We start from the raw sequence: 12,636 nt of genomic DNA, 5'->3' as shown, positions 1-12,636 counted from the left end.
CCCAGCAACCCTATTTGGTTAACTTACACCATGAACCCCTGCAAAGCGCCCAGCGTTCGGCACGTGCCGTCGTGGTGACTTCGCGAATCAATCAACTCAGGCTGTTCACGTCTCACCACGTCCACACGCCCTTCGTGCGACAACCCAGCAACCGCCGGCATATTCTGATGCTTGAGGGCAAAGCAACTGCCACTCCAGAACCCCAGCCCGGGTCAATCACACCACCATCCAGCTGCAGGCTTACGCCAACTCGCTGCTCCACAATGAACCATGGAGTCGTTCATCAAAAGAAAGCGGAAGGCTACCCCTGCGGATGACCAGACGAACAGCCCCCTTGGCCAACCGGAAGTAGCAGACGACGAGCCCACAGAGGTGAAGCTTGCTATTCTCTCATCTCTCCACCACAATTTCTCGCAGGAGGCTCTCCTCGACATTCTGCTCGAGCATGATGGCTCTGTCGCTGCAGCCTCTGAGTCACTCTCTCTGCCAGGCAACAGCACATCTTCCATCGCGTCGTCATCAGCATCGAATAGAGCTACGAGTTCAGTAGTATCACAGACATCTCTGAGGAACTTCGCCGCGCCTCGCACTTCAGATGGAGCCCCAGCGCCCAAGAAGACGAGGCTCTTGTCCCGGAAAGGCGCCACACTGCATCTCTTTGATCCTGATGATATAGCAGAGCACACGCCTTGTTCTATAATCCACAATTTTCTCCCTACAGACCTCGCCCATGGTCTCCTGGTAGAAATGCTTGAAGAGTCCAAGACCTTTGAGAAAATAACATTCAAGCTTTTCGACAATGTCGTCTCAAGCCCACATACTTCCTCGTTCTATGTTGACAGTCATGACGAGATGCGCAAACAAAAGATAGAGGTAGGCTCGTCCTCTATACATCAATCCATCCATCCCACGGTATGCGCTGACCCCAGCTCATCCTAGTATCTCTACAACGGCGCGCGTCTCACCGACGTACGCAAGATCACGCCGTACCTAGACAAAGTCAAGCCCCTAGTCCAGCAGGCCGTCAACTCGGAAATCCAGAAAAGGATCACGACCCGCTGCCCGGGGGCCGTCAAGCTCAAGCACCAGTCCCCACGCCCCTGGACCCCAAACGCAGCATTCGTAAACTGCTACAACGGCCCCGGCGAGTCGGTAGGCTGGCACTCGGACCAGCTGACCTACCTGGGGCCCCGCGCCGTGATCGGGTCGCTCTCGCTCGGGGTGGCGCGGGAGTTCCGCGTGCGGCGGGTCGTCCCCCAAGGGGATGAAGGAGACGACAAGAGCAACAGCGCCAAGGCAGTCGACGCAGGCGACGCAGGGGGCCAGGTCGCGATCCACCTCCCGCACAACTCGCTGCTGGTGATGCACGCCGAGATGCAGGAGGAGTGGAAGCACAGCATCGCGCCGGCGCAGGCCATCGACCCGCACCCCGTCGCGGGCAACAGGCGCATCAACGTCACGTACCGCGACTACAAGGCCAGCCTGCACCCCAGCCTGACGCCCAGGTGCAGGTGCGGGGTGCCGACCGTGTTGCGCGTGGTGCAGAAGAGGAGGGAGAACTGGGGCAGGTACTTCTGGATGTGCCACGCCGGGAACGTGCCGGGCAAGGACGGGTGCACGTTCTTCCAGTGGGCTGAGTTTGACGATGATGGGGATCCTGTGTGGCGCGGTAGGGGGGCTGCTGGCCCTGGAGGTCCGACTGAGCAGGCGGCCAGCTAAAGTTCTTAGCCCTGCTGCGGATGTTTCCAGATGCTCATGAATTGCGTTCACTCTCAGTGTGTCCAGTGTGCGGAGATGCTACCGTCGACGTACCGTCCATATAAGTCTCATCCATTTATCAGTAAACGAGTCTGGCGCCGAACTTTTATAAGCATGCCATCTATCTGTTTAGAATATATGACGGCAAGGGACCAAAGCCCAAGTGTTGTAGATGCAAGTCAACGAAACGACAAGGTGTGCCGTGGCCTGCTAAAGAGACACCAACAAGCATATCATTCAATAAACAACTATGCAAGTGTCAATACCCTAGGGTAGGCTTACAAACTTCCCAATACTCCAAAACTCCAAAACAAATAACAGCAGCCAGCCCAACAGACCACCTACCTACCTCCTCATCCCAAGAAGCCCAGTCATGCCCACCAATTCCCGAACCCCCACCGACCAGACCCCTTCCTCCCCTTCGTACCAGCCTTGGGCGGTATCCCCCTCTTCGCAGCAAGGCTCTGCGGCTCCTCACCACCACCACCAAAGCTCATATTCGTCCTGTCCGCCAGGCTGAGCCCCGAGCACCGCCGGATCTTGGCCCAGATCCTCGAGGCACTCTGGTCCGCGTCGTCGTACTCGCCGCCCTCACGGTGCCGCCGCCCACTCCCTCGGCGACCGCCCCGGTAATTCTCGTCAGCAGCAGCAGAGGTTGGCACCAAAGGTGCAGGCCGCGTCGGCATCGGCAGCCGGCCACGCCTCGACGGGACGCTCGGGTAGTGCTGCTGCGCCGGCGGAGGGCCCAGGTACGTCGTCTTGCGCGGCGTGGGCCTCCTGGTGAGCTTCGTGTGCAGGAGCTCGTCGGCGGCGTCCACGCCCTAGTGGGCCGCGACGATGCCCAGGAGGCGGTGGTTGCTGGGCGGCGCCGGCGCCGGCGGCGGGGGCGACCACGGCGACGCGGCGTTGTGCCTGTTCACGGCTGCCGTGTAGGCGGTGCGGATCCTGGTCTGTGTCCTCGTGACCCCGGTGCTGTTTGCATCGTCGTCATCATCGTTGATCTTGCTTATTCCGGGCGTGAAGGCCGAGTGCTGGTAGATGAGGCTGACCGTCAGGTACTCGCACTGCGCGCTGCCCAGCTGGTCTTCTAGGTCCTCGATTAGGTCGTCTGAGTTGGACCGGATGTGGCCTCGGATTCGGGAGCAATTTGCCAGGTTCAGCTCGACGTTCACGAGGACCAGTATTGTTGACCCAGGAGCGAGAGTAGTTGGCGCGGAAAAGTTCTCGATTACCTCCAGTACGGCGCTGTTGGCAGTGGGCTCAACGTCGACCTTGATCTCACAAAGGCTACCGTAGCCTTTCGTCGCCGTAATCTCAACGGCGGCCCAGAAGTTGTGATTCCCATGGTCCACAACTCGAGTATCAGGGGTGACCCTCACATCAGGCATGACAAGAGAATAAGCGGCTGGCTCGCCAACCGATGGTTGAGAAGAGAACGGGTCATCTTGGTGGCCAGAAGGTAGAGTTTGCGAAGTTCTTGGTCTCTGCATGATATCGCCCATGAGACCAGGAAAAGGACGGTACGGTGGTGATACATTTTGGCGAGGGCTGAGAAAGCTGAATTGATCGCGAAACCTAACGGCAGATCTTGCGAGGCCTTTCCCCCTGAGCTTTGGTAGCCCGCGCGAAGAGCAGGAACCAATCGAGTGCATGTCCTCTGTGTCGACATTGTAGTATTGGTTTGATGGCAGCCTCTGCCCTTTGCGGATGAGCTGGTGGTCAATCGTCCCGTGCTCTACCACTCTGTCAACAAGTGTGTTTCACGACAGGACTGAAGGGACCAACCTTTTCGCAGATATGCCTCGCGACTAAGAGGCACCGGGCTCTCGTCGACGTCGCCTAGATCAGAAAATATGTGGCTGTTCCTGCTGCCCCGGACCTTGGGCAGCGTCAGCTGCCGCTCGTCCTCGATGGAACCAGGGACGCTGCCGCGACTCTCGGTTGTGGCCTGGCTGCATCTCCGGCAGGGACGATCATCGTCATCATCCCCGAAAGTGCTGCCCGACCGCTTGACGATGCGGAGCGGCAGGACATGCTTCATTTCTGGCGACGTGCCGGGTTTTTCGGCAACGTGGAACTTCAGTTGAGCCGGCTCTGGCTCGTGGGTTTCCATGCTGGTGCGGGTGCTTGGATCCCCGATCCGTCCTCGGTTCCGCTGCGTGGCGCTTCACCTGAAGGCTGAGCTTCGCCCAGATCCTGCAATTCAAGATCTGGCAAGGAGTCAGCGCGGGCGGGGACAGGTACTGGTCTGCGAAAACGTGGTAAGGCTCGCGGTCGGACTGCTGGCTTTCGAACCGGCGTATACAGCTTGAGGAAGACGTAAGCGACAAGGACCATGAGTGCGCCTGGAACAATCATATATAAAAGCACTTTTCTTCTGAATTCACGCATAGTCGAAAGGGATGCAGCTGTCTGGATAGCAGGCAAGATAATCCAATGGGGTCGTAAAAGGGATCATTGGGTATCAATTCTAAGCATTGCTGATCTTTTTACCAAGGACTAGGAACTCCCGGAGTGCTGTGTTGACTCCTCTATGCTCCGTGATGCGCGCTTTCCTCATGACTGCTAAATCACACGCTCAAGGAATGACGGAAGGAACAGCCAGGGGGTCAGCCCTGGCTGATTCGCCTAGTGTCTTGTAAAGATTGTCCTTTACTGTCTCGACTTCGCTCTCTTCCATGCTGAGAAATCGAATCTATTGACATGTCAGTTAGAGTCATAATCCTGTCGTCTTTGGGCTGATGGTGTCTCACCGTATCATCGCTGCTGGCATCGCCATACAGCACAGGCTCGGACAGCGATGCCTGAATGTTCCTCTGGACCCTCTCCTCCCACACGCCCTCCCAGTTCCACTCGCCCGGCTTTCTGACCGCAGGCTCGCCTTCGGGGATGGCGGTGTTGCCACGGTACGCAGCCCAGGCATGCCACGCACCAGGGTTCCCGGCCGCCTCGAGCGGGATCGAGTCCAGTACTGCCTGGTCGTCAAAGGTGCTGCGGATGTAACTCAGCACCTCGCCGGTCGAGATGTCCCTCTTGTGCACGTCTGCAAATGACAGCTTGCTCCCAGTGCTGCCACCCGTGCCGCTGTTGCCAGCGGCACCCCGGCCTGCGCTCGGCGGCGTGGCGGCGATCTTTGAGTTGGGCGTGCTCGAGTTGCTGTCACCGCCAGTGGCAAGGACCCTAGAGGACCTGGGGGTTTCCGGAGGGTACTGGCCAGGAGCGGGCCTGCCCCTGCTCCCCCGGCCGAACCAGTCCGGGAACCCGTGTCGCAGGCTGAAGCCGCCGGGCGGTAGGCGCTCCTCGTCCGTTGCACTGACAGTGCCGCCCTCCTGGATGTCGGTCGTGTACATGTAGGTAGTGAGTGGCGTGATTAAGGGGTGGAACATGTCGGTCGAAAAGGTCACGAGCGGCGGCAGTGCCGGGTATGTGTCTGGGAACGAGATGTAGAATCGGAGGATCGCAGTAGCATAGGGCCCTAGGTGAGATTGTCAATATGCTTTTGATTTATCCAGGCATTTCGTATACTGCCTGCATACCTTTGCGCACGAACATGACACCCGACCAGAGCGAAGGGTCACCTGGCGTCAAACTGACGAACACGCCCTGAGGGCAGGACTGCTTGAGTCCAGCACTGCAGGCAAAGAGGGCCAGGTCAGCGATCACATGTCCAAGTGCTTGGGGGTGGTATGTGGGCGTGCACGCACAACTCTGAGAGGAGGTTTTGCCGTCGTAAAGACGGCAACATTGCCATCTTCAGCGACGCCATTTTGGTCGTATGTCATATCATGTTGAGCATGAATATGATGTGTGCTGAAACGAATGGGCCGTACAGTATGCCGTCAGTCAGGCGGTTATGTAAGATGTACCAAAGTCGTTTTTGTTGGTAGGGTTATTCGGGGTTAGCTGTGGTCTGACCCCCCCCCCCAACCCCACCAGCCTGTGGCCTCTTTCCAGTCAACACAATGCGGCTTAGACAACGAACTCCCTCCTCTAACAAGAATAATTCGCTATCAAATAACCTCCAGGCTCCTGAAGGACAACGTCCTATGGTATAACTGCCTATAGAACAACCTCCTACGGGACAACGTCTTATAAAACAATCACATGTTGGTCAATTTCTTATGGAATGATCTCATGAGTCGACCTCCTACAAATCACCCTACAAGCCTGCGCTTCTATGGTATCTTGCTCTTCTATAGCATTCCCACCTACAACTATTATGAGATTTTCCCCCAGATAATTTCACTGGATTATAAAGGCTTACTCCACTAGGTAAATAGTGTAAAAAACTACTAGTAGTTAAATATTAAAATTAAAACTATTTAAATTTCTTTATTTTTTTAATAATTATTTTAAATTTTAATTAATACTTTATATTAATTTTAATTATATATATACTCTCTTTATATATATATATATATATATATATAATAGAATAATAGAATAATTATAATATTATATAAATCTAAAGAATGTTAGTGATACTTAGACTTAGTGGAAGTTTTTTATAATCTCCACCTACCTGCCTGTCCACGATACCTACTACAAGTAAGTATTCTAGCAAGAGTGGAGTTCGCGACCTATTTTAGTGACCCGCTGCGCGTGCAAGCGCCGTGGTGGAGATGCTTGGCGCTTGGGTCGATGCAACCTTGCGGCGGAGAGCGAAACAGCTGAAGGATGAGACCAACTTCATTCCCATGCCTGTCTGGCATCTCCGTCTTTTTGGTATGAATTTTCGTTCTTTCTCTGTATTTTGAACACTACATTTTTCAGGCACAAAAGCTCGAGGGCCATGGGTCTTTGTGCGCTGTGCGAGCAGTCCCTTTCGTCGAAGGTGTTAGTCGACGACACTCTCTTTCATCATGACTACAGGACCTTTCGCCAATCAGTTGAGAGCAAGTGCTATATATGCTCTCATGTATGGAGCAGCTTGACCGAAGAGCAGAAAGAAACTACTATGCGGCCCACCTTTGACGGAATAGACTATGATGTTAGTCTCAGGACTAGCTACGGCGAGAGACAGGGGCGTATCCTAGCAACAATCGACTTCAAGCACGGTGACGATCTGTTTGATTGTGAAGATTATAATGAAGTTGGTGGGAAGCACATGGCTGATGCCGGAAGATTCGCTATTTTAAACCCTCATAGTAAGTGGATTTTCCAGTACATACGTAAGGATAAATTACCACCATGGGCTGTTGGGTAGTAAGAAGTAAGAGGTTAGGAAGTAGGAGGTTAGGAAGTAGGGGGCTAGGAAGTAGAGGGATGAGAAGGAGGACATCAGGTGGCAGGTGGCAGGAGGTAGGAGGTTGTGACGTGGGAGATATATATATTGTGTAGTGGCTGACTTTGTCCAATAGTTTACCCGGTTAGAGAAGTGCCAGTACTAGCCGCTCGAACAAACCACCCGTCCTGCTGGTCTACAGTATCAAAGTGGATTGAAGATTGCTGCAGCAAGCATGGCAATTGTCGTGTCCCTCAGGAAGGCTCATGGTTGCCGACACGGCTGGTCGATCTTCTCAGGTACGACAAGGGACGCATCCGCGTCGTAAACTCGTCCCGACTTCCCCGGAGAAAGGGAATTTCTTATGTGGCTCTCAGCCACTGTTGGGGTCGAAAGCCCTTCTTGGTAATGAGAAATAAGAACAGGAAAAAATTCAAGAAGGGCGTACCTGTCTCGTCTCTGGCATCCAACTTTCAAGAGGCGATAGCTGTGGCTCGCCAGCTTGGTTTCCGATATATTTGGATCGACTCTTTATGCATCATCCAGGGTTCAGAGCAAGACTGGCGCCGTGAAGCGCCCACAATGAACCAGGTTTACAGGAATGCGTTCCTCACCATTGGTGCAATGGCGTCCTCAGATGCTCATGGCGGCCTTTTCAGGCGTCGCGACCCAGAAATGATGGGGAGCACGATCACGATCAACACAGAGGAAGACGGAGTGATGACGTGCTTGTTGGTTAAGTCAGACATATGGGAAAGCCACGTCAAGGAAGCACCACTCAGCCAACGGGCATGGGTTGTCCAAGAACGCATGCTGGCTCCAAGAAGCCTATACTTTTGCGAGGGCCAACTCTTCTGGGAATGCCGAGAACAACACGCGTGCGAACTACTCCCAAACGGGGTGCCGACCCAGTTCATAAGTGAGCTGAAAGATCCTACGGCGGTCGACACAGTCCCAATTAAAGCTTTTGTAAGAGCTGTTGAGCTGGCCAATGCCCATGGTACCTACGCCTACCGCGTGGCTGATGACGATATTCCCTGGGAAAACGTACAGCACGAAGACCCATACATGGTGTGGAACGACGTAGTAGAGTCGTACGCCAGATGTGCGCTCACTAACCCGAGCGACAAGCTCGTCGCTATTTCCGGAGTGGTCAAGGATTTCGCGAAGGCCATCGACGATGAGTACCTAGCTGGCCTGTGGCGACGAGATTTCATCAACGGTCTCTTATGGATGGCTACTCCAGAGTCCAGAGGCAAAGACGACTTTATACCGGCGGTCCGGTCAGAAGTGTACCGAGCGCCGTCATGGAGCTGGGCGTCTTTGGATGCCCCGACTATGAGGATGCCGCGCACGAGATACCAGTGGTATGGTGATTACGCCGAGGTCCTGGATGTTGGCATTGAGCTTGCGGCAGGGAGTAAGGATCCAACAGGGGCGCTGAGGCACGCTTGTCTACATATAAGCGGGCATCTTATCCCAGTTAGGCGCAAGCCTGTACTCCGCGAGTCTTATCGATACTTCGGCTCGTTCGTTCCTGACGTGGAGGAGTTTGAGGGCGAACGGTTCTTTTGCCTTCCATTGCGAGAAGACCTTGTGGGCAAAATACCGCACCTTATGGGACTCGTCTTGACGCCCTGGGTTGACGACGGGGAAAGGGAGATGTCTTTCTGCAGCACATGTGCTGGAAAACGCAAGTTCCAACGAGTTGGTATGTTCGAGTCCGAGAAAGGTGATCCACTCCACTATCTGTCCATGAGCAAGCCCGAAGACTGGATTGATTGGGGCGAGGAGAGCGATCATTTGTGGTATCCTGAAGACATGGACATCTGGGACTTTATTATTATTTGATAGGAGACGTCTAATCGGACGCAAAGTAAGCTCAAGACGGGAGACCACAGGGCGGCCAAAACAGACGTTATAGAGGAATTATACTAATATTACTGTAAAGTGAAGAGGCCATGAAAATAATGTGAAAGTGCAATATGAAGCCCCTGTGCTAACTTGCCTTCTGTCTTGTCAATCCATACGATATTCCTCCATGGAATATTTGCTTTCTTCCAGGAGCTTGTCCCGTGCGTACTCTAGGGTAGTAGGAGGTTACCTCGTCAGATGTTATGCTATGAGATGTTGACATACAGCAGTCTATCCCGCTGGTAGAGCTTGTCCTGTCGGAGGATACCGTGTAAGAGTTCAACTCCATTGCAGGCTCATTCTGAGGAGCTTGGGCAGTCAGCGCTGCCTGGCTGGTCCATAGATGCTGCAGAGTTGTTGACGCCTAAGCAAAGCTCACTCGAGTAAAGTAAATTCATCCAGCAGCAGGATCTCGAAATTTCACAAGGGAGGTGTTCTTGGATTGGTCATTGTGTCCTGTCTTTCTACAATAGGACTTCTCGAAAAGGACAGGACTGTCTAATCCAGGGAGATGTTTGATACTATATCACTGTCTGCGCCATGCCGGCTTCCCGGCCGCCGATGACGACCTCTCGGAAATCTCCCCATTCGAGAAATAGGAACGTCTTCCTTCAGCTCTCCATAAACAACCACGTATGAATATATCGCGCTTCTTGATCGTACCAAGACCCGCACAAGTGGGACTCAAGACCAATTTTACCCCCCATCGCTCGGCGACCCGTGGCTTGAGCAGACCCCCTGTGGCCGCAGACGCCGCACACTGGGCTGAACTCTGATCCAATCTTGGTCTGGTTAAAGCCTGCGGCCCCCTCATTTCTCAGCGAGTCTGTTCTCAATCTTTTCCGTCTCCTGAGCTCTGAGTTCCGCCATCTCGTCCGGTGTCATATTATATGTGCCGTGGGCCTGGTTCAATGGATTATCAGGTGAATTGTCGAACTGTTCACGCAATTTCTCCAGCCACGCGGTGCGTTTATTGCCCTTGATCTTGAAGAAACCTTCATCTGACAGTTTCTCCATTTGCGCGTTCACCCAGGCGTCTTTGGCAATTCTCGCTCGTCTTTCCGGACGACGATCGATCTTAACCCTGTTATCCGAACTCGTAATATCGAGCGCATCCAGGGCATTATCAAGACCAGACGCATTAAGCGTCGCCAACTTGCCATCTCCGAGTCCGTCTAGACCTCCCAGGGCGGCATCGATACCACCAACCCTGGTCTTCTTCTGAGCCGACTTGGCATTCTTAGGCGCCGATCTCCCCGGAGTGTTCTTCTCCTCCTCGGCGAGCAGCGCATCACGCTCGGCCTTCTTCCGCGCGGCCTCCGCCTTCTTGGCCGCGTCCTCCTCCCTGCAACCACCCAAGACAGACACAGTCAGCAATCATCGAGGAAACTGCAACATCGGGCACCAGCACGGAGGTGGTGTGCACGGTCACGGGATGGCCCATGCAGGTCGGATTGGGTCCCTCATGGCCGGGTCGGGAGAAAAGAAGTCTGGGTGTGGCGTGCGCAGGTGTGGGGGGAGCGGGATGTGAGGCGAGGCGGGCAAGGTGAGGTGAGGCCAGGCAGGCAGGCATGTAAGACCGCGACCCGAAGGTGTGGTAATGTGGTTGGATAGGTATGTGACATGTCCCATTCTGGTGTGAGACGGCGACAGCCAACCGACAGGCCCTCGCCTTCTCTTTTGGGGCGGGATGATAGAATCAACAGGGGAGAGAAGAGGGAGGGAGGGACGGGCCGACCACCGGGTTTGGACGGAAAGGGACAGGTTGCTCGTGCTTTCGGACGGAAAGCAACAGGGCAGATCACTCACTTTTTCGCGCTCGCCTTCTTGGACCCCTTTGCCCACTCGGCGTCGTCTACCGCGGCCTTCTTCGAGTCTTCAGCAGCCTTCTTGCTGGCCGCGGCCTCGGCCTTCCTGGCCTGCCCAGCAGCCTTCTTGCTGTTCTCGCCAGCGCCGCCGCCCTTCTTGGCCATCTTGTTTCAGGTGTGTGTATGTATGTGCGCGCGCGTATAAGTGGGTAGGTATATGCGTGTGTTGGTTCCGGGGTTGGCTTGGTGCGGTTGCTGTTGGGCTCGGTGTACCCTCGCGTCCGGGTGACTGGACCAGGATCTGCGGCCTTTCGCTCTGCAAAGGGTCTTATCCGCGTAAAATGGGAGTGCTGCTGTGGCACCGGTTGGCGTCGGCAACACTATTTTTCTTCAGCGTTGTTTGGGTTGCAGTGCGTGGGGTGGATAGTATCGTGTGGGTTAGAAAAGTTTGGACGCGAGTGAGGCTGCGAGTCCATGCATGAGCAATGCCTTTTATCGACGTCAGCGGGGTTATTTTCTCACGCGTGCACTGGCGCCGAGCAGCGGAGGTGAGGTACGGCCCAATGCCAAGCATTGTGCGAGATGGTGGGTTCTATCTATGTATCTACCCTAGGTATTCTAATACTATATAGCCTGCGGAAGACCGAGTACTCAGTATCCAGAGCTAGAGAAATTGAATGAAATGTAATTTTGAATGTAATTGTCTACAATATGCATCTTCTCTTGCCATACTAGGACACTCGGTTGTTGTCTCGGACTCGGAGAGGAGGTCATACAAATATCCGTAGCCTATTTTCTCACGCGCACCGGTTCCCGGGAAGGGAGCTCGAGTTGTACATCGGTACCGGCCCTGCGGCTCCATTAAGAGGCGGAGTTGGATGGGACGTTGCTCCCATGCACGACCTGTGAGCCAGTCAAAGATTAGCACTCGTCAACTCGGTGAGCGTCTTCAAGCAGTAGACCAGATATCTTGCGGTCTCGTGAAGTGCATATGCAATGCACTGCCACGGCGTCACATTCTGGCCATTTGTACTGGTTTGGTACCAGGTTGGCCTCGCATCCATGGATCTTTGTCTTCTCAGCCTCCGTCGACTAGCGCAAGATGTGTGGCCCTTTGACAACGCCGGGTTGCTGCTGCTGCTGCATGAGCTGCTGCATGAGAGCTCGACACGGCGGTGAGGCTGCTAGCTTCTGGTGAGCTGGTCCTTGAAAACAAATAAACTTTCCAGGCGTGCCTAGACGAAGGCTAGGAAGTGGGCGGTATATCGGAGATGATGTTCTTATTCGTCGGAACCAACCCAGCCGCCGATCCGCCGTACACGTACGGCTACACTACATCGCATCGGCCAGTCGAGCTCCATCCCTGATGGCTGTCTTTGAAGAAGTCCCGTACAAGCCGGTGCTCTGCCACAGCTTGTACTGGGCTTCTTGTTCGAAGTACCCAATGCTTGGGGACAGACAGCCTTGCCGATTTCCAATAGGAAGTGACCGTATGCAATGCCAAGTGGGTCAGAACATCCAGACTTTTGGCGTCCGATGCGATGGATTGGGTGACACAGGCGGTAGAAGACAGCCCCGGATGTTAAATGATACCTTATGAGCTCCACAACAGGGCTGAAGGAATCGTTAACCCGAAGCCACTTGGCAGCGGCTTGCTGGGGGCGTCGATCTGCCTTCCGAAGGGTCCACAAGTGCTGATGCGACCTGGCGCAATGGACCGACTCCATCATCACCCGCAGTAGTAGAGCAGCAGGGGTTACGGGTGGCAGTGAAGTGATAGCCCTGGCATATGCTGGATAGTCGGTGTGTTTTACTATTGCGTTGGAGCCGTTATGAGGGTAGCATTCTCCGATTACCATCTCGGGCATTTCTGGCGAAGGCTGTCCGGAGGGAGCACCTCGCCATAGGCAATTTTAGGTGTTGTGGCGTTCT

The 12,636-nt window shown here is 54.4% G+C and overlaps 4 protein-coding genes across 4 annotated transcripts; 2 read left to right on the top strand and 2 right to left on the bottom strand.

The window, feature by feature from the left end:
• The first annotated feature begins 6 nt into the window (after nucleotides 1-6).
• Nucleotides 7-1,849, top strand: KVR01_003331 (uncharacterized protein). The gene is made up of 2 exons (XM_044782967.1): nucleotides 7-873; nucleotides 940-1,849. Exons 1-2 carry the CDS (start codon nucleotides 271-273, stop codon nucleotides 1,717-1,719), a joined length of 1,383 nt encoding a protein of 460 aa, XP_044648346.1. The 5' UTR covers nucleotides 7-270; the 3' UTR covers nucleotides 1,720-1,849.
• A 730-nt stretch (nucleotides 1,850-2,579) lies between these two features.
• KVR01_003030 (uncharacterized protein) lies at nucleotides 2,580-6,470 on the bottom strand (the record flags this gene model as incomplete). Its single annotated transcript, XM_044788998.1, has 6 exons — nucleotides 2,580-3,167; nucleotides 3,638-3,850; nucleotides 4,349-4,453; nucleotides 4,512-5,233; nucleotides 5,295-5,389; nucleotides 6,460-6,470. 6 exons carry the CDS (start codon nucleotides 6,468-6,470, stop codon nucleotides 2,580-2,582), a joined length of 1,734 nt encoding a protein of 577 aa, XP_044648045.1.
• An 80-nt stretch (nucleotides 6,471-6,550) lies between these two features.
• KVR01_003905 (uncharacterized protein) lies at nucleotides 6,551-8,833 on the top strand (the record flags this gene model as incomplete). Its single annotated transcript, XM_044781883.1, has 2 exons — nucleotides 6,551-6,905; nucleotides 7,119-8,833. 2 exons carry the CDS (start codon nucleotides 6,551-6,553, stop codon nucleotides 8,831-8,833), a joined length of 2,070 nt encoding a protein of 689 aa, XP_044648920.1.
• A 433-nt stretch (nucleotides 8,834-9,266) lies between these two features.
• KVR01_003756 (uncharacterized protein) lies at nucleotides 9,267-11,151 on the bottom strand. The gene is made up of 2 exons (XM_044786544.1): nucleotides 10,706-11,151; nucleotides 9,267-10,241 (listed from the first exon to the last, which is right to left on the bottom strand). The coding sequence occupies exons 1-2, from the start codon at nucleotides 10,867-10,869 to the stop codon at nucleotides 9,707-9,709; spliced, it is 699 nt and encodes a 232-aa protein (XP_044648771.1). The 5' UTR covers nucleotides 10,870-11,151; the 3' UTR covers nucleotides 9,267-9,706.
• Between the last annotated feature and the right edge of the window lie 1,485 nt (nucleotides 11,152-12,636).

This window comes from Diaporthe batatas (genome assembly GCF_019321695.1).
Source record: "Diaporthe batatas strain CRI 302-4 chromosome Unknown Contig00003, whole genome shotgun sequence".
Classification (NCBI taxonomy): domain Eukaryota; kingdom Fungi; phylum Ascomycota; class Sordariomycetes; order Diaporthales; family Diaporthaceae; genus Diaporthe; species Diaporthe batatas.
Note: the sequence above shows the minus strand (reverse complement) of the source record. Positions and strands in the feature narration are given on the sequence as shown.

What these genes read in the sequence shown, in the direction of transcription:
- KVR01_003756 (XM_044786544.1), bottom strand. Translation starts at nt 10,869, where the DNA reads ATGGCCAAGAAGGGCGGCGGCGCTGGCGAGAACAGCAAGAAGGCTGCT. An exon ending in AAGAAGGCGAGCGCGAAAAA is followed by an intron (nt 10,242 to 10,705) that starts GTGAGTGATCTG and finishes GGGTGGTTGCAG; the next exon opens with GGAGGAGGACGCGGCCAAGA.
- KVR01_003331 (XM_044782967.1), top strand. Translation starts at nt 271, where the DNA reads ATGGAGTCGTTCATCAAAAGAAAGCGGAAGGCTACCCCTGCGGATGAC. An exon ending in TGCGCAAACAAAAGATAGAG is followed by an intron (nt 874 to 939) that starts GTAGGCTCGTCC and finishes AGCTCATCCTAG; the next exon opens with TATCTCTACAACGGCGCGCG.